The 20,907-nt window shown below is 40.4% G+C and overlaps 4 protein-coding genes and 1 non-coding gene across 5 annotated transcripts in view; all 5 read left to right on the top strand.

The window, feature by feature from the left end:
* Positions 1–6: 6 nt before the first annotated feature.
* On the top strand, positions 7–2,588 carry LOC103465935 (uncharacterized). Its single transcript, XM_008411166.2, has 3 exons — positions 7–1,115; positions 1,722–1,874; positions 2,301–2,588. Exons 1-3 carry the CDS (start codon positions 758–760, stop codon positions 2,564–2,566), a joined length of 777 nt encoding a protein of 258 aa, XP_008409388.1. The 5' UTR covers positions 7–757; the 3' UTR covers positions 2,567–2,588.
* Positions 2,589–4,648: 2,060 nt separating this feature from the next.
* On the top strand, positions 4,649–9,333 carry LOC103465934 (pulmonary surfactant-associated protein D-like). Its single transcript, XM_008411165.1, has 8 exons — positions 4,649–4,719; positions 5,052–5,181; positions 6,941–7,003; positions 7,122–7,226; positions 7,380–7,529; positions 7,878–7,958; positions 8,145–8,207; positions 8,494–9,333. Exons 2-8 carry the CDS (start codon positions 5,070–5,072, stop codon positions 8,874–8,876), a joined length of 957 nt encoding a protein of 318 aa, XP_008409387.1. The 5' UTR covers positions 4,649–4,719; positions 5,052–5,069; the 3' UTR covers positions 8,877–9,333.
* A 657-nt stretch (positions 9,334–9,990) lies between these two features.
* Positions 9,991–10,062, top strand: trnam-cau (transfer RNA methionine (anticodon CAU)). Its single transcript has one exon. It is a non-coding gene; the product is annotated as a tRNA-Met (tRNA).
* A 3,159-nt stretch (positions 10,063–13,221) lies between these two features.
* Positions 13,222–18,050, top strand: LOC103465933 (interferon-induced transmembrane protein 5-like). Its single transcript, XM_008411163.1, has 2 exons — positions 13,222–13,529; positions 16,301–18,050. The coding sequence occupies exons 1-2, from the start codon at positions 13,323–13,325 to the stop codon at positions 16,520–16,522; spliced, it is 429 nt and encodes a 142-aa protein (XP_008409385.1). The 5' UTR covers positions 13,222–13,322; the 3' UTR covers positions 16,523–18,050.
* A 298-nt stretch (positions 18,051–18,348) lies between these two features.
* Positions 18,349–20,907, top strand: part of LOC103465980 (uncharacterized oxidoreductase YjmC-like) — an 8,731-nt gene continuing 6,172 nt past the window's right edge. The window contains 1 exon segment of the mRNA XM_017305155.1: positions 18,349–18,428. Within this exon segment, the coding sequence (XP_017160644.1) occupies positions 18,349–18,428 (80 nt within the window).

Raw genomic sequence — 20,907 nt, 5'->3', positions numbered from 1 at the left:
AGAGTGTTTCGATGGGTTTTTTTTAGACTATAAGCGTGTTAGTTAGAGTTCGTGGTGTGTGCAGGGGTAGTAGTAGTTTTGCTAGCTATCGCTACATGGCTTCATAGCGAGCGCTGAGAAGAAAGACTGCGCGCCGGGATGGCCATTAGTGCAGGCTGAGTGGTATTATAAAAAAAAAAAAACATTGTAATCGTTTTTCTGGTAATGACCTGAATTAAATTGTTGCTGTTTCAACGGTTGATTTCATGTTCTTTAACACCCATATATTTATTACACTCCATGCTTTGTGTTGCTTTACCCTTTTGCTTGTTCTGTTCGGGCATTTCTTCCCTCTGCCCCAACGGGGATGCTGCAGTGGCGGAAGACATGCTATGTCCATGGCCAGGCAGAAAACTGGCTTCATTTTCAATTTAGGTTTGTCTTTATGACTGACTTGAGTGTGTCGTTTGGGTTTACATGTGAAAACTTTTTTAATTGCATTTGGCTTTTCAATTTCCTAAACTGAAGGGACAGAACTTGAGTATGTTGCCTCTTTTCCACTGGCTCTCCTGGACCCGGTTCCGCTGCCGTTTTTTCCAGCGCGGTTCTTGATTTTTTTCGGTCCCTGCTCTGAATAGGGGCTGAATGGGGGGGTTGCAAGCTTTACACCTCTTCACTGATTGGTCATGGGCGTGGTCAGATCCAAGCATAAAGAAGAAAAACGGCCTTTTCTCAAACTCGTAGCAAGAAGAGAGAGAGAGAGAGAGAGAGAGTAGCAATGGAGTCGTTCCAACCTACGTGTAATCCGGGCAGCGATGAGGTGGAGACTTTTCTGTCAATTATTGAGGACTGCAACATTCAACACCAGCTAGACGGAGCGACTGGAAACGAAAATGTAGCGGAAAGGATGACCGGCTCCGGATATCACAGAACATCCCAACAGTGCTGGGAAAAGGTGGAAAAGCTAAAAAGCGACTACAAAAACATGAAAGACGACAACGGGCAGGGCGGGTCCAACCAAAACCCGAGGCAGCGGTTCGACCTTATGGACGATATTCATGGCCATCGCCCTGCAAGTCGTGGAGGGGAGGAAAGCGTGGACAGCGACACCTCTCTGCTGGAGGACATCTGCAATGGTAAGGTTTTATTCATCTCTGTATCCATATAAAGGTTGGTTAGTAACTAGTTACATTTACCCAATTACATGGACTTTAGTAACTTCTTTGAAAAAAATTTCTTACTTTAGGAGTATTTTTACTACCATGTACTGTTTACGTTTACTAGAGTATTTTTATTATGAAGTATTTTCTACTCTTGAGTAAAATTTCTGGATTTTCTACCCACTGAAGGAAAAACAAATGTTAAAGTTTCAGAAGTTTTTACTGAAAGAATCTGATTTGGAAAAATTTTTTGGCCTGATTTTGTTATATGTGTTACCGCATTTTGGTCCTTAGAATACCAAAATGTCCACCTAACTCGGTCCATCTGATGTCATTTTTAAATATCAAATGACTGATAATTTCATCAGTTGCTCAGTACTTGAGTAGACGTTTTACCAAACACCTTTTTACTCTGACTTGAGTAATTTTCTTGTATTTTAACTCGTATAATTTCAATAACTGTAAACGGAAGTCAATCAAAGCTGGATTAACACGGTAAAACAACAGGTTGTTGAGCTTGAACTGAGCTCTGCGTCCTTAAATCAGAGTGAATTGTATTTAACTGGTTTGCTTTCTGCACAGGATCTCTCCCCCGTGGTGCAGAGACTGAAACCAATGCGGAGGATTTCCCGTCATTTCTTTCGGTTCCCAGCTCTTCCAGCACCTCTACTTCCTCAGACTCTCCTCCCAGCGCTGGCTGGACACCGCTGCCGTCCAGCCAGCGCCGCCGCTCCGGTGAGCACGGTTCATCTGTCTGCTTTGATGGAAGACATTATTAGACATCCTTATCACCACAAGCTATTAGTTTTGCATTTCATTATCCTGTGGATAATGTGATTTTAAAAACAGACAAACACAGATATCAGCTCTTTAAACTGTTATGAGCTGTGGCTTCCGTTTGGAAAGTGGCACTGTCAAAAATAAAGACATATTCACCTTTTTATCCATTGATTTTAACTTGTATCAGATATTATATCATACAATGTATGATATAAGCAACCAAAGGAGTTTAGAAATCAAAATTTCTAGCTCCATTCCCCTGTCAATCACTGTTAGCATTTTATTATGTCTAGTAGTGATAAACTACTCATATTCAGATATATAGTTGTTTTTAAATCACTGTAGCTGTGCTTTAATACTTATTAAATCTTTTTTCCCCAGGGAAGAGACGAAGAAGGCGGGGCGTGTCAGACGTGAATGAGGAAGAGGAGAACCGGCAGCAGCGTGAGCGGCACCACAGCTCATGGATGGAAATCCTCCGGGAAGAAGCGGCCATCCGAAGAGAGGAGCTGAGACAGGCGTCCCATTTCTACACGGCCTGCCTCGGCCTACTGGGGGACATGGTTGCAATCCTAAGGGAGCGACAAGACGGACAGCATTCAGCTGTAAATGTTGATAATGATACCAAGGAAAATGCTGACRTCTAAAAGTGAAGAATAAATGCTGTGCTTTAAATCTGTGCTTTAAGTCTGTTCTTACACAATTTAAACTTTTCCTCGGGGATTGAAAGTACTCAAACCAAAATTTGGACGTTTTTCTTTATATCAAACGACTATAAAACCAGTGATAATCTCATTGACACTTCACATTAATTTCCACTGACTGCATCCAAATGTAAGTTTACTTGGCAAGCCAAACCTAAAGTAATAAGAATAGCCATTTAAAACAACCCCGACATGCAAGTTAGATCACAGTAATGCAGCCGCTGGTTTGGTTTTCCTCAATATGAGAGTCGAAAAGGGTGTCAAGCTTTCAACTGGATTCTGTTTTAACCTTTGTTCTATGACGATTGAGAGCTTAAGCCTGTAAGGTCAACTGTTGCAAAGTTAGCTTAACAAAAGCAAACCTGCAAACGTGTCGTTTCTTGAACGACTGTATTTACATAGTCAGTAGGTCTTATTGCTCATTCCTGCAATGCCTTTGGATGGTGAACGTGCTAATAGGTCAGGCCATCAACTCGTATAGCTTGCAGACTTTCCAGTGGTTGTTAATGGGTGTGGAGATAAGAGCGAATGCTCTCGAAGGTGAAGTGGATATGGTTGTAAATGTGGAGCTTTGTTCTGAACTTACATGGAATGTATCAAATCATTAGCATCCATTTGTATTGAAATGATTTAGACTAGCATTCTCTAACCACCGGCAGTGGAGGAGCTCAAGGACACGATCACACATTTTCTGTGTGTGTGTGTGTGTGTGTGTGTGTGTGGGTGTGTGTGTGTGTGTGTGTGCGCGTGTCTGTGTGTGTGTGTGTGTGTGTGTGTAGGCTCCTCATGAAAGAAATTGCTCTTTGGAGCATCACTGTACTCAAACATACACAGTTCATGATGCTACAGAGTAGGGCTGGGCCATATATCATTCACGACATATGGCAACAACAACCGGATATTATAATGCAGTAAATGCAGATGGTATTGTCGTTTAGTCTGGAAATCTGAAAGAAAATTTCACACCATAAATTGCATGTGAGTGAATTCAATTAAAAAAAAAGTTTTCACCATTTGTGTTGGTGACATATCAAGACGAGACAGGAGACGGAGATGGATCAGGTTATCCTGTCTCTCCATCATGGATTCTCTGATGTGCTTTCAAAGTTCCTGACTGACTGAAGCATCATCCACATCGTTCACAGCCTTACAGCTTCTCTCCTGTGGATTCTCTGATGTGCTTTCAAATGCCCCAGCATTTTGAAACTTTTGCTGCAGCAGCCACAGACACGAAGCTGTGTGGGTAGTTTGATGACTCTTCAACTAGTTTGACAAAGCAAAACTCTTTCCATACTGCTCACAGGTGCATGGCTTTTCGTCTGTGTGGACGTGTTGGTGACACTTTAAAGATGCCAAACTCTCTCCACACAGGAATTCTCCCGTGTGAATTCTCACCTGACTTTTCAAATTTCCAGACTTTGCAAATCTCTTGCTGCAGTGGCTAGAGACATAAGATTTCTCTCCAGTGTGGATCAGTCGATGACACTTCAGAGACGACAGACGAATAAAGCTCATTCCACACACGTCTCAGAGGAAAGGTCTCAGAATCCATGCGGCAGAAGAACTCCTGTCACACTGATCACAGCAGTGAGGTTTTCTCAGCTTGGAGCTTCCCTCCCGACCCCACTGGGGGACAAGGGTGTAAGAAAATGGATGGATGGATAGATACTTTGTGTACCTTAATTTTTATATATATTTATAAAAAATGAAGGTATTTAATACGAAATGGGATTGCAATAAAAATAGACAAATAGCCATGAAGTCCACTTTGTTTTCTTTTTATGTAATCGATTAAATAACCATTTGATTTTGGGATCTATTCTGGGTTTGCGGGTTCCGCGTCATTTGCTGAATGTTTTCACCGCTGCATCTTGTATTGAACCAAATTAGGAAATCAACAAAAATGGAACAGTAGAAAATATAGAGCATGACATCACCCACCCACCCTCCGCCCCCAAAAATGGTGAAAATAGTATAAAACGTCCCATAGAATGACATCACCTTTTTTTCAGTTCCTTCCTTCTTTATACGAGCTCAAACTTGATCTTAGTCATTACTCTTTGGCAGGACTGGGTGGTGGCAGCATATCGAATATAGTAAGTTCTTTTATTCTTATTTCTATGTGTGTTTACTACGGTTTTATTATTCATTATTTTTCAATGATAAATAATAATTGAAAAATCAATATACAACAGAGAAACTGTGTTGTTTTGGTATATTGTTGCTAAGACGTAAAGCAGGTTCAGAGTTTTCGACGAGTACATGTGGGCTCTTGGTCGCAACCAGGTCCGTTAGCGCGTGGCTCGCTTTATTCTCGATCATGTCAAATGAGATTTTGGTTTTTAGCTGTCAGAAAATAACACAGAAACTTGAGACGTACACATCGATGCACGTTTGAAGTCTGAGCCGTGTTTTATCTACATTTCAGCTCTGCAAGTCCGACAAGATGAGGCTCCCTGTCTTATTTGGAATCGTTTTGTTGGTGACAGACGTCGGCCATTGTCAGTATCCATGTGTTCAACCTCCGTATTGCAGCAGAGGGCCGATGGGATTTCCAGGTGAGTGACAAAACTTTCCTCGCAAAGGACCATGTCTGTAAAATATGTCAGAAAATACAGAATTGTAGATAAAACTAATGTCAGATTGACAAGAAGGCATTAAACTTACTTTAGGAAGAAAAAAAGGAAGAGAAACTCCATCTTCCATGTTACTGGGGAGGTTCTTTACACAGAATGATGAGTCAGGAAATCCTACAGAAAAGTTTGACGCAATTTACTAGAATGACCATCAGTTTCTGAACTTCACCCTCGTCTATAAATAAGACTGTAAGTAGAAATGATGTAACGATTTGAAAACTTGTCTAAAACCAACGGTTCTCTGTGCAGCGCCACTACGGGCGAGTCCTATATGTGGACTTAAGCCTTAAAATCTCAGTTAAAATTCAATCATCATTACGAAGAACTTATTATATAAAAATATGAAAAATAGTTCAACTTGAAATGCACATTTTAACCTTTTAAAGGCCACTGAATTCACATATTGCTACAGCATCTAGCTAAAGCAAAACCAAAAGATTTCCTTTGTGTCGCAAAGCGACATAGAGGAAACATTAAAGGTTGAACATTTTTGATGTCTTAAATGGAGAAACAGTAAAGCCGTCTGGTTTAAAAAATATAAAACTAAAACAAATTATTAAAATTACAGTTTTTGTCCTAAGGTTCACACCAGCCCTGTTTTGTTTTCCTTAATTGAACTCTGGTCTGTTTGTCTAAGTTCGTTTGGGGGAAATGTGAACACACCATCAAACTGATGCAGACCAGAAAAGCAAACTCTGGTTTGTATAAAACCTCGGTCTCGGATCCTTGAAGTGAACTCTGGTGCGGTTCTAATGCACAGGTGAATGTCGGAGACCGATCCAAAATAAGTAAGTGGACTATAGCGCAGGGCATTCTGGGTAAATACAACCAAAACAAATGCGAGAGTCTAAAGCGAGATGGGAGAATGGTTCATGATCTTTTACTAAAGACATAGGAGAAATCCTAGAACAGCTCAAGCCAGATCCCACTTCGTTTTTGTTCACATTTTGTGAAGAAGGACATTGCGCTTGTGTCTTCTTCAGAAGTTTTCATGTCATCTTCTTTCGGTGGTTCTTGGTGCAGCGCCACCACAGGTGAGGAGGGGAATAGATGATTCTGTTTGATTCATTTGACAGCGTAGCAGTTTTGGTTCCCAATCAAACCCGACTGTCAGGTGTGAAAACACTCTTAGAGAATAGTTAGTTTTACACTCATTTAAGAAATGTAGATAAAAGTTATAAAATAAGAAGAAAATATCTGGAATATTTGAGCTTTTTTTATCAGCTAAAGGGGGAAAAATGGAAAAAGAACAACCCTAGTATCTCTTAAAACCAGACAGGGTCTGCATCTTTGTTCACATCTCTTATCTGACTAGAAATGATGTTGTTAAGTGATGCTGGTTATTTTATTACAGCTTATGTGCTTAAAGAGAATCTAATAAATGTCAAATAAAAAGTGAAGTCCAGTTTTCCTGAGTGAAACATTAACCTTCGCTGCCCGTGATTAGAAACCTTCTTCCATCTGCATTTCGACAGATAAGTAATAATCCTACAGCGGCATTACTATATCCATGTTTTTTGTTCGAATCGTCATTTGAACAGATATTTTCTCAAAGAAGCAAAGAAATAAAAAATACCAGTTTAGAAAGAATAATGTGAGCAGTGCATCTGAAGCACTTTGTAGACTTATAAAGTGTTAATTCATTTTAGGGTTTCTTGTTCCATTTTTCTTCCCCATTCAGGAATACCTGGAACTCCTGGAATACCTGGAATGCAAGGACCTCCTGGACCAAGAGGAGAACGAGGTCTGGTGACATCTATCCGTTTTTGACCAATGAATGGATAACTGTTGTAGTTCATTGTGCTTCAGTCAACCCACATTTTATTTTTTAATTTTATTGTCTTTTCACTCATGTCTACCAGGACTTCCTGGACCAATAGGATCACCTGGAGCAAGAGGACTAGCTGGTTTAATGGGACCACAAGGACCGGCAGGAGAAACAGGACCACCTGGAGAATCTCTCCCAGGTACGTTTTGTTTTTCTAGTGACATCTATAAATTTTTAAGCAGTGAATGCCTTGCTGTTGTGATCCTGTGTTCTTCAGATAACCCAAGTTTTACTCTGTCGTGTCCTTTTTTCCCCCCTGCTTTTTGTTTCGTTGTTGTTGTTTTTGGCCCAGGACCGGCGGGACCACGAGGCCTACCGGGGCCACCTGGACTAGCAGGTCCAATAGGGCCACCAGGAACAGCTGGACCGGCAGGACCGAGAGGAATGGCAGGACTGGACGGACCAGCAGGACCACCAGGAGCCCCTGGACTGTCTGCAATAGGTATAAAAAAGGTCAAGGCTGTTCCTTGTATCGTCATAAACAATAAACATAAACTTGAACTTGTTTAGATGGTTCTAAATATGGGTTTGAAACAGCAGTCCAAACTGTCCAAGTACCATTCGGTAGGGTAAGGCAGCTGTCTTTATGTCTTTACCTGAGACAAAATCACATTTAGTTTAATTTCCCTTTGGGATTGATAAAGTTCTTTTGAATTTGAATTAAAGTTTGTAAATATTGCTGCTTGAATGGCTGGAGCAGCTGACCAATATTTCCCCTTAATGTTTGTTGGCAATAATGATGCTAGTTGTTTTCTTTTTGTTTTGTTTTATTTGTGCGGTCCATTCCAAGGACGACCGGGACCGGCAGGACCAGCTGGACCACCTGGGAAAACGGGCCCGGCTGGACCACAAGGGCCACGCGGAGAGCCAGGTTTCACATATTTTGTCTTGTTTTGCAGTCTGCTTTTAATTGTTTGTGCTAGGAACACCTTCCACAAAAACCATAAAATGCACCTTTAAGACTGTCAGATTTATAATTACTATTAACAGAAAAATCATCAGTTTTCTTACCTTTAGAGATATATAATAAAAAAAACTGTAATCTGTTCTGATCTAGGTGTTAGCTGCAGCTGTCCTGACATCAAGGTCATACAGCAGCAACTGACCAAGTTAGAGCTGGGTAAGTATCAGTATTAAGATCTACTGTAATGCATTGTGGAGCAGAGTAGATTTCATTAGTACTTATTAAATCAAATCAAGTCATGCGTTAAGCCATTTATTAACTCAACAATAAAAATGGCTATAGTCTTAAAATGTTTAATCAGAGGATGAGTAGACTATTTAAATTTAGGTGTTTTCAATAAAAGACCTAATATGTTTTTGCCTCTTGCTCCTGTTTATTTTTTCATCTTTTGGCATTTTGATGTTAAAACAATTCTTTTTAAAAATATGTTTCTTTCCTTTAGCTATAACTTACAGCTTTGTCCGAAAGGTCGGTGAGAAATACTTTGTGTCCAACAAGGAGAGACAGCGTTTCAAGAAGGCAGTGGAGTTCTGCTCCCAGCTGGGGTTGCAGTTGGCTTTACCTCAGAGCGAAGAGGAAAACAGTGCTCTGACTGAAGTGTTTGGCGACGCATACAAAACCGTCTGGATCAACGTCAACAAGGAAAAAGCACAGGGAAATTTCACTCTTGATGCGAATAATCGACCTCTGACCTTTACCAAATGGGGAGCCGGGCAGCCAGATGCGTCCGTCCAGGATGTAGGCTGCACCACGGTGTCAAAGAACGGCTTCTGGGAAGTGACAAAGGAATGCTTCCTGAATGCTTACGTGGTCTGTCAGATCTAAACGGGTCTGAGTGTTTCACTGTATACTGGTGGAGGATCTGTCTTTTCCTCTGTCTCCTTTAGCCTCTTTTAACTGTTTAGACGTACCTGCTGCAGCTTACGTAACCATGTCTATCTGTGTCTGCCGGCAGTCATACATAAACAGACTGAAACTATTTTAGACTACCCGTCTACAGAGGGTACAGATTGCAGGGAAAAATAAACACATTTTAACATTTTAAAGGATAAAGTTGGTGACAGACGTCGGCCATTGTCAGTATCCATGTGTTCACCCTCCGTGAACACATGGATACTGACATGAAACTCGCGCTTCAGTCTTTGCCTCACTTTGTTCTATCCATAAGGTGAGCTAAGTGTGACCCAGCGCTGGACGGTGAATGTCACTCTATTTGTTCCATTTGTATGATGTGTGGCTTGTATTTGATCATTTTTCGGAATTAAAGCCAGCTTTTATATAATCACATCTCATTATTTCTCAAGGTAATTTACACTCAGGGGTTCTAATCGGGTCCTGAAACTGGTTAACGGACCTTAACCAGAGACAGAACGGACCGGAGCTCAGAGACAGAAACGAATGAACTCCAACAATATTTCACTCGGGGTTTTAACAATCAAATATGTCATGGAAATATTGTTTTTGTTTAGTTTTGCTAGGTCTGTGGATGTAGAATCAGGAAAAGTCGAGCAAACTTGCTTTATTTAACATATTGTCTGATAGAAATTGACTAAGTTGGCTAATGTCATGAAATAAAGACTGCATAGTCGGTCGATATTAATGTTTATTATTATTATGACCAACATCGTAGATATACACACACACGCAAGTGCGCGCGCGCACACACACCCAACGTTGCACTTCTGTATAATTTAATCATTGACCCTCCTAAGTGCGACGTCAAGTAACCGTTTGCCCACGTTGTCAAGAGTGGGTGAGCAGTGTGAAACCAGACATATCCAGAGTGAATGTCTGTGGAATATCGTGTAAGCTAACTTTATGCTTTGGGCATTTCCACACAGCCTGTAAGGGTATTATTGTATAATCTATTTATAAATACGAACTCATTCGTATCAGGTGGGTACTGTATATTATAAACATTTCGGACAATCAAAGCGAAAGCAGAGTGGCGCAGCGGAAGCGTGCTGGGCCCATAACCCAGAGGTCGATGGATCGAAACCATCCTCTGCTAACTTTTATTTTATTTTTTTATTTTATTAAATAAAATGTATTTTGACATTTGACATATTTCCTTTCCTCTAAAAGAAAACAAATAACCGGTCGCAGAATATATAGGTTGAATTTTAGCTCTGCAACCAGCTGATACAAACCGATAAATTGCCACCAACTAACATACCCTCGGACAGAGGCTGGAAATGAATCATTTAAATGTTTAATTATTACTTTACTGCTTGAAAAAAATCAGTCACAAAAGCAGAAATGAAATAACGTTCCGAAGTAAGAGTTTATCTGGATAACGTTACAATGACAGAAAGAGAAACGGGGACATAGCTCCCTCTGCTGGATGACCTAGTCCTGCTGACTTCACAGAGGGCGGGGATACTTAACATATTGAAAGAGCACTTAATGAAGGCGCTTAAAAAGGCCCACTTTTTGCTTTATAAACAGCAATCTTCTCTTTGACATAGAAACAGTGTTGTGCAGTACATGTGTTACTTCTTCCCTCTTAATTCCAGTTGACTAGTACGCCAAGAGCCGGTGAGGTTTGAAATCCACTTTTAAAGTAGCAGCATTTTTTTTTAGTCTGGACAAAAAAAGTTGTTCATTTGAAAAAGCATCCTAATGTCAATCCATTTTATTCCAGATATTAAAGAAAAACAGCCTAGAACCAGCTGGTACATTTGTTTATTTGTTTATCTGTACAGCACATTTCAGCAAAAAGGCAGTTCAAAGAAAATACAGTCACCAATTATGAAACAAGCAGCAGATTTTATCAAATGCCATCATCAGAATCATGACTACACATCAAATATGTTGCTCAGTGTTCCAGTTATTAAAGGCAACCTGTGGGTTTTTAGCTCGGATGTAAAGAAACTCGGTGTTTCAGCATCTTTGCAGTTTTCTGGAAGTTTGTTCCAGATTTGTGGTGCATAGAAGCTGAATGCTGCTTCTCTGTGTTTTGTTGGTTATCTATGCTCAATTATATTGCTCTTCCAAAAACAGTGAACAATCGGGTTAGTAATGCTGAATGTCTGTGGAGTTTAATTTTACTAACAAAACACGTGACATGTACCTTGTTCGTACTTATCTTGAAACTCTTTAGGGAATATCGGCCTGTGACCATTGGTTTAGCCATCAATTTTAATGACTTATTTCAGAACATTTTTACCTTAATGAGAAAAAAAATATGCACAAGCATAGCAAATCTACAAACTTAATATGACCTGTTAGGAAAGTTTCTTGACCTCATCTCTTTCCTTTAGCTAGACTGTTTTAGAAAAAGCATCCTCTGCATTCAGATCGGAGCAGTTCATCGCTCACATTATGTAGAAAGAGGTGCTGAAATCAACGAACTGAAAGGGCGATTTTAAAACAAACACGTTGACTCTACAAGATGACCTTTGGCTTGATTTTAAAAGCCACAAAATCAAAATTTTGACCCCTGCATCTAAACTCACTGTCACACCTTTTGAACTTCTGCCTCTGCTCATTAGACAGAGTTCAAAGCAGCAATAATCAAGAGAGATCAGAAGACATTCGATCCACATCAACAGTGTTTGAAATGCTATAATACATGCAGCTAAATGCCAGATGATATCAATCTCTTTCACCCTAGATTGTAGGGTTACAAAAATGTGTTTTGTCAGGAAATGTCTTCATAGGAAGAGAAGCTTTTTGTTTCAGTTTCAGTTTGAAGCTTTAAATTGGATTCATTGAATACCTATTGGTCATTTGGTTGTATTCAGGAGCCAATGTGAAGATTTGAAGGGAAACAAATTGATTCTCCTCAATGTTGTTCTATACTTTGTTTTAGTTTTCTAGTGTTCGGCTTTTCACAAAACTGTGTTTTGTTTTCGGGGAATCCATCCATACGTAAGGAGAAGCTGAACCTTTGTAACATTAGGAAAGCAGCACATTACTGACATGCCTGCGCCCCCTGCTGGTGATGTGGATTCATAACATCCCAAACTCTCCATCCTTACAGTTGCTATTCGCTGTTTCTCACCGTTTGATATTAAATCACACTAAGACTTTTTTCCCCCTCAGATCAATTAGGATTACAACTATTATTTCTATTCGCCACCATAACTAGTTTTTTTTAAATTATTTTACTGACTTGAAATTTAGAAGATTAGATAAGCGCAATAAAATCCAGGTAACTGTCTGCAAATATGATCTTGGAAGAAAAGAGGGAAGACTAAAAGTTTGAGACCACCCCAACCATGAGGCATCTGTTTAGAGTTGCTTTTCACTGGAGCGTTGACCAACACCATTTAATGTGTATTGGCGATTTTGATAATTGAACTTTGGCAAAATGTAACGCCTGCTACTGGTTTCACAAATTGATGACTGTATGATTTTTTTTTTATGCCTTTTCATTTTTTGTATTTTTACGATGAAAAGCACTTTGAAGTGCCTTGTTGCTGAAATGTGCTATATAAATAACCTAGATTGACGGATGTTGGGCTGTGTTGCAACACGAGGGACTGGTGCACTTCACAAGACGGTACAAGACGTCAGCCAGGACGCTACAGTTTGGACAGTGACAATCAGGATACCTTCAAATTAGCTACACAGTGACAACAAAGTAAACATTTTAGAGTCTTGATATTAAATCCCATTGAAAATATATGGGTTTGTGTGAACACTGCAAATCAAAAAACGGTCTCAGTTACATCAGTTTCGTTTGGGGTAATGGTCCAAAATTTCAGCCAACTATTGTGAGAAGCTTGTTGAAGGATTCCCAAATCATCCAATTCAAGTCATACGAATTGAAGAAAGTCATAAAGAAATCAGGTTATTAAGCAAACAGTATTAATTTAGGGAATCTGGGTATCTGGTTGGATCAGTTTTATTCCTTCTTTAAAGTTATTTTCAGTTTCAGGCTTACGAACTATCTTGAGTCTGGGCTTTTTTTCTTAACCCCCCTGCTGTGTGTTCCTACACACAGCAGCTCGGAAAAAAGACCTTCAAGAAAACTGAAATTAGGGACCATCTAATGGAGGACTGTGCGCTGCTCTCATATAAAGTTTTGTCCTCTTTCGTCTCTCTGTCTCTATTTCAGTCTCCTTCAGGCCCGGCCACATAATGACAGACCTGCTGTGTATTAAAGGACCCTGCCCATGCGTCTTCTCCCAGCCACCTCCCTTTTCGCGGGCCTTTAAAAGCCTCCCAGACCGGGTGGTGGTGGGGGGGACCACTTCCAAACAGAGAGAGAGAGACTCGCCATCCACTAAGTCAACCGTTCGGTCGCAACCAGAGGTCTTCAACATGGATAATCATTCCTACAACTTTCCATCCGACTGCACCCCGCTCACAAACTGCAAGTCGGCCCGCAAGTCAGCGGGTTCCACCGTGGTGAACATGGGCAACGCGGGGAAGAACCCGCCCCGGGACTACCTGCTCTGGTCGCTCTGCAACACCTTTTATGTCAACTTCTGCTGCTTGGGCTTCATGGCACTCATCTACTCCATCAAGGTGAGCTCAGGTCCTGTTTTCTTGAATTCACTTGAAATTTGAATCGTTTTGAGGAGGCGTTCAAATGAGACGAAACTTAAAATGGCACCCAGACTAAAAACAAAACAATCAATTCAACACCCAGAGCTTGCACTGAGTGGCCCCTTCCTTTGACTTTTGATCTAAATGATCTTTAACTAATGAGAAAAAACCCTGAAAATGATCAGTGGTTGGAGCCGAGAGTGAAAGCAAAGTCTAGAAGATAAGTTCTTGGAACCAGTCAGTTTGGTAATCGGTGACATTTGAAGAGAAAAATTAAACATTCCTTGTCCAATTTCTTGAAGTTGGCCGTATTAAACAGTCAGATTTGTCAGTAGGCGTTATATTCCAAATGCCACGCTGGGAAACACAGCCGGATAAAAATAATCCAGAGCAGCAGACCAGGATGTGGCCATCCTCTGTTTGCCAACCTCAAGAACCATTTTGTTTGTGCAAATGTCGACTTGAAAGCTCTAACCATTGAAAATATCTAAAAATATATTGAGATTCCCCGAGTTGTTGGATTTTGTATTCTTTTGAATCACACACAACGCAACAAAACACATTTAGAAACCTGGAATGCTTTACACCACAGGAATGGAGTCAGGCAGATGTTTTACCGACAAAAAGATACCTGAATTAAAAAATAAAAGTTTCTGCTAAGCTTACCACAGAAGGGTGTCACTTCACTCCTTAAGTCTCCCCCCCTGTCTGCATAGTTTTGAACTCCAGGCTTGTGATTGGCCCAGCACAGTAATTAAAGGCAGCGTCTCGCAAAGTGGGGAGTTAAAAATGGCATAATTGGCATCTTCTTAATGGGCAAGTACTGTCAAGAAATTAGAGAGTGCTGGTGGAGAGGTTCAGTAACACTGCACTCTGATGAGTCCTAGAGGAGACACAAAGGTTACATGAGTCTTTGCTTATTTTTCTCCCCCATTTTGTCCAATTATAACTACATACCATGTAATCAAGCAACTCACAGTAGTGCCTGATTGTCAACTGGAAGGAAAAAGTCAAATTCAGACATTTTTCTTTACAAATAAAAATCCTAAAATGTCACTTTGGATGTTCATATTCAGCTCCCTTTACTCTGTCACTCCTAGATAAAATCTGCTCTGTGAAAGGGTCAGAGTTTCACAGAGGATGTTAGAGACACACAAAACTGAACAGGCATAGAGTTGTGAAGATGTTTAAGCAGATATAAGTGGTAAAATAGTATCCCAACCTCTGGAGGAGCTGCAGAGATCCACAGCTCAGGTGGAAGAATTTAAAAACAAGGCAGCTATTGTTTGGTTGGGCCATCCATAAATCCAGCTATCATGGAGGAAAACTATTGTAGAGACAAAAATAAGAATATGAACAACAGTAAAATTACCAAAACATGGCTGTTCGCTGAAACTGACAGGCGGTAATCAGAGAAGTAGCTCTGCTTAGTTTACTTTAGTTGAATTCTAGTTTGTTAACCAGAAGGTTCAGTTCATTTGGGGAGGTGTGAACGCGCAATCGAACTCTGATGCCGACCAAAACAAGCCAACTCTGGTCCACCTAAAAACCCAGGTTTGGGTTCGACTGAAGTAAACTTGAAATGCATATGTGAACGCCAAGCGGGCCAGAGACCGCTCCAAAAGCAGGAAACTGGCTATAACAAGGGCATTCTGGGTAAATACAACAGAAACAAATGCTTCAGTCTAGCACTAGCAGGAGATATGAATCAAGGTCTTTTGCCAAAGACAAAAAAGAAATCCTACAATCTCTAAAATCCGATGCTACCCTATTTTGGTTTACAATTTGCAAAGGAAGGTGCGTTCAGTGTCTTCTTCTGAGGTTTTTGTGTCACTTCATTCAGTAGTTCTTGGTGCAGCGCCACCACAGGCAAGAAGGTGAACAGGTTTTTAAAGTTTTTTTTTCTTTCTCTCTTTTTACATACTGCAACATGAAAGTGAATTGCTACGGCTGAAAATGTGAAAATATTGCAATTTTGGTCCCCAGTCGAACCGAGTCTGCCAGACTATCAGGTGTGAAAACACCCTTAAGGATTGTGATGTCTCTTGAGGAGGTGCAGAGATCCAACGCTCAGGTGGCAGAAATTGCCAGGCCCTTCACAGATCTGGCCTTTATAATGAATCACACAAAAGTTAAAAATAACGAAAGAAGTCACGAGGCATTTAGTAGACACGGCAAATATGTGGAAGAAGATTCTCAAGTTAGTTAGAATCAAGATTAAACCTTTTGGGGCAAAAAGTGAACACAGCACAAGACCCTGAATGCATCATCTTCACCTTGAGACGTGTTGGCGGACGCAGCTTGCTGATGCTTTTTCTTCAGCACAGACTGAGAAGGTGGGGAGATGGATGAAGATCAACACATGACAATCTTTAAAGAAAACATGTAAGCGGCTACAAAAGAGTGGAGAGTGGGGTGGAGGTTCACCTTCAGCCACATAAACATACAGAAAGGCCTGTAATGAAATAGTTTAGATCAGAGTAAATTCAGCCCAAAGTCCAACCTGGAGTCCAAGCCAAAGTCTGTCTACAAGGTCCATGGAGGTTATACGTCATGTTTTTAGATCTTTATTTGAAAAACACATGCTGTTTCACTTCACAGTAACACGTTAGTTTGTGTTGGTTCGTCATATAAAACCTCAACATATCCCAAAGATGTTTGTGGTTGTGTTGTGGCAAAGTGTGAATAAATATATACATGTTAAGGTGTATTTGCGAGGCACTAAATCTGATATGCTTGTGTTTGTTCAGGCCCGGGACCAGAAGACTCTGGGGAACCTGCAGCTGGCTCAGGAGTGTTCAGACAAGGCCAAATGGTACAACATCCTGGCCGCCGGCTGGAACCTGCTGATCCCTCTGCTGGCCGTCGTCCTGATCGTCCTCCTGCTTGTCCACCTCGGCTCCTCTCAGGGTTCCTTCGATTTCCTGGGAGAGGACGGTTTCCAAAACTTCCTCAAGTTGTTCAGCTGGTAGATAAAGGAGGGAAAAAACAAAATGTTCGATTGGATTCAGAAGACGATGACAGACGTTAGAATTAGTCGACGTCTAAATGTTTGTTTTCGACTTGTCCTATGCAGATGTGTTAAAACTTCTGCTCGCCATCTGAATTAACTGTAACACTGATAACTTATTTTAGTAGTATTAGCATCTTTCTGCCAAAAATTTGATAAATACAAAAACGTCAAGGCGGATTTAAGCAGTATTTTCAAAACAGTGCCATGAATGTGACTTACATCTGAGCTGATGCTAGCATGAAAAGGAAAAAAAGGGAAAAACTTTAGAGCATGCTGATGTTTTATGTTGGGAGCCAAAGGCTGAAATGGCCTGAAAGACGAAATGAAGGAATGAAAGAAAAACATTACAGGGACAGTTTGCATTTTTTGAAGTAAAGTAATTTAAAATTATTATAAGTACGTGTAGTAAAAGATGTGATATCACAGCGAGTTTGGTGAAGCTAGCTGTTAGCAGTGGTATGCTAAAAGCTCGTCACTAAACAGCATTTTAGCTAGTTTCAGCAGGTTACCATCCCATCCACACAGAACAGTTTTTTTTTGCTAAAAGAGAAAAGTTTTAAACAATTTTTGCTCTATGTCTACACGGAGACGCCGTTTTGGGCGCCCTAAATGTTTTCGGTTTTTTTAAACAGGTTCCAGAGTAAAAAATTCACTCTCATGTATTTGGACAACGAAAACATATTTATTGTGAAATCTCCGACATGTTAGACTACAATCTAGCCTCAAACATATCAAATGCGACAATGGAAGATTACATATTCCACAAAAGACTTCACTTGCATTCGTATTTTTGTGGCAGCTTTACACACGTCCCACTGTGCTTGTTTAGCACCACCCACAGGTCAGGAGGAGTCAAAAATGAGGCTATTCCCTCTCTCTGAAGATGGGTTCACACTTGAGTGTGAACCCAAGTGTTTTCGATAACAACCCGTTTTAGAAGAAAATTGTTCCTGTGTTGTTGAGATCTAAAACAACTCTAACTGAAAATGTGCTGTGGTTGTGGTACGTACTAATATGTCAGAAGATATTGTCTACATTTCATAAGTTTGTCAGTGTCTTCTCAGCTAGACAATGTCCATGTAGCTACGCTAAAACTACGTCATTGGATGCCACTGCACAAAACCTAAAGAAATCCTAAGGTTTTTTAAAGGCTACGTCATGGCCAGTCACAAAATTCAGCTTCTCTGCTTTATTTTTGGTATTTATTGTATTTATGTGAAGTACAATTTGATCGGTTGTTGTAACCGTCGTTGGTCAGGATAGATTGAGATTGAGAAATGAAATAAACAAACAAACGTGGAGCCAAAGTTTACAACAGACAATGAATTCGTTTTCACCTTCTAGCATTTCTCACATTACTTTATACTTCTCTTTTCATCACTTTATAAGTTTTTTTTTTGTTTGGTGCTTTGAAGATTTTTCTGTTGTATCTCCTTATTGTTTTCAATCTATGAAATAAATAAATCAGACTGTATGTTAGCACAGTACATCACGGAAAGGTCGAAAAGAGATTTATTGATCTTTCCACGTCGAGATCTCCATGCAGCCGAGTCGTTTTCTGTCCCCGCCCAGCCGACGGGAACAGGTGCCGAGAGGTGTTCCTTCGGCTGGCTCCTGCGGTTCCCACCGCTGCGCCCACACCCAGCTTTAAAGCGATCATTTTGGGTTTCCGTGGCCCGACTCCGGGGTGGGTCTGCTCCCAGCTGTGTGTTTGGCCCACTAGCATTTTTTACATGTACACACAAAACATCCAGTTCTGGGAACCGTGTCGAACGTGCCCTTCAGATGAGAGGCGGAGCCGCCCAGGAAGACCGCTACAGAGGGCCGAATGCAGGAGGCCCGCAGCGGAACGGGACGCCGTCCAAGTCTGCTGGTTCTGCTCTGAGTTGAACGAACGACCGCTCAGACCAAACGCGAGACATTTCAGAAGAGACAGCTGTGGGTCTAGTTGTCGCTTTCTGACTGGTTAGAGTCGCTGGACTCGCTTAAGCTAAAGTTTCAGTCCCACAGTTTACTGCTACATCCATAAAACAAAGGAAAAACAAATAAAGTCCAAAATTGCAGGTTTCCAATTCTATGACGAAGGTTTGAGGTCAAGTTTATAGAAATCAAGAAATTCCGCTTTGACTAATAATACGTATTTGATTATTTGTCTCTATAATCCTGCTTATGTGGTGCAACACATATAACATGTAACATCCATTTCTTCCTGAAACACACCCACTCAGCTGATCTGCAGTCCAGTCGCCACCCCCACGCCAAATCTCCAAGATTCCCCCAGGTTTTCCTTGTGCCACTCATGTGATTTCAGCGTTGCGCTCCTTTTGACGCCCTTCACATTTGTAGCTTCTCTTTTATTTATATCTGCCCAAATCACAGCCCAGGGCTTCTAGCTTTCTATTTTCCTCCTGTGGTCTGAGGCAAATGCTTACAGATGTCTGAGGGGAAATTACAGGATAGAATTGGGCCCTACAGTAAGAGGAGGAGGAGGGGGAGGAGGAGCGTACTTTCTCCTGCTCTTTTCAGGAGCTTTTTTTTTTTTTCTACGGCGATGGCGCAATGTGGAAGCAGCAGAAAGCCTCACACCGAGGCCCAAAGCACTAGTGTCAAACCAGACCTCTTACAAAAAGACGTCTCTAAAAGCAGCAAGACAGTTTTTGTATTTATTGTCAATCAAAATCAAATGATAAGGCAATGAAACATTTTTTAACAAATGCCCGCAAAATAAAATGCGCAACAATTTATCAATTAGCAATAATTAGTAGTACAGATTAATGTCATTATGAATCCATGTCTGTGTGAACATCGGAGGTTTATTAGACCAAATAAGTAAAGAAATAGGATCATAAAGACCAATGAGCACAGCAGGGAGATCAAGGAAGGTTAACAAAGGGATTTGTTGTAAAAACTCTTGCTTTGACCAAACCAAACTGCAGTCCATTAACTAAAAATGGTTGCAACTAAATAAGGCACAACTGCAAACCTACTGAGACATGGCAAGAAACCACGAACCAGCGAAGCAGCAGAGAGGCGCATGGTAACTCTAGAAGAGCTACAGCTAAACTTAGAGAATCTGTTGACAAGCATTAGTGCTCCATCGTGGGCAAGAAGAACTCAGTTACAGCCACAACATGCCTTATGCAGGACGCAGGAAGCATCCTGCGAAACCAAAACTGAACTTTTCGGCCTACAGGAAAACTGGGTGTGACAGAAAGCTAACGCTGCACGTTACCGTGACAACACGGTAACGTGCAGGAAAACGTGGCATTCTGGCCCATTCCTCCTGACAGAACCAAGTCAAGTCTGGAGACCGCCTTGCTCACACACACACACACACACACACACACACACACACACACACACACACACACACACACACACACACACACACACACACACACACATCTTCCCTGACTGAGATCAAGGTTTTGTGAAAGCTAAAATTAATTGCAACTAATTCAGCTTTTAATTTTGGGTCAATGTCAATCTGGAATTCACGTATCTGGAAAACATCTTGAGACGGACTCCTGAATTATCACATAACAACATTTAGAAAATAGAAACAGGAGACATTTTGACGGGTTTGAAGTTAGACCATCAGCAAAAAGATAACATTTATTTAAAAAATCTGTTTTGATACAATTTTTGTTATAACCTGGATTGGACTCTCCCTGTTGAATACCAAACACAACTGTTCACATTAGTGCATCAAATATTATAGGAAACATTTCTGAAAAGATTGATGGATATGCTTAAGACTAACAATGAAAAAACAATCTTTCAATTTTTGCTGCTGATATAGCAATTGTAAATAATTGATGACTCAATAATTATATATTATTAATAATAATTATTATAAATAAGGCTATAATAATAATGTTTATTATATTATTATTAATACATATCGCCTTATTATTTATTATACCCTATAATAGTATTATATTTATATAATTATTACATAATTATAATAACATTTATTAATAATAATATTATTGAGATAATTGTGAAGTAATCAGATTCAGAGGTGTAAGTACTTTAGCATTGTAGAGGATCATACATGTTGTTCACTTCACCTTTCTTCGGCCATAAAGTGTTTCTGGAGTTTCAGGATCATTTGAGTCTTTCTCCTCCCTCCAGACTCGCAGGAAGTTTCTACTCAAGACCTTGAACTCGAGCATTATTCTGGAGGCCCCCCATCAGAACATGCAATCTATGATACACAGAGAGTCCCTCCATGTTTAACAGTGGAGCGCGAAAAATTGCAAAACAAAAAGAAAGAAAGAAAGAAAGAAAGAAAGAAAGAAAGAAAGAAAGAAAGAAAGAAAGAAAGAAAGAAAGAAAGAA

Source organism: Poecilia reticulata, linkage group LG6, assembly GCF_000633615.1.
Source record: "Poecilia reticulata strain Guanapo linkage group LG6, Guppy_female_1.0+MT, whole genome shotgun sequence".
Lineage (NCBI taxonomy): Eukaryota > Metazoa > Chordata > Actinopteri > Cyprinodontiformes > Poeciliidae > Poecilia > Poecilia reticulata.
This window is presented reverse-complemented; position numbering and strand designations above follow the sequence as displayed.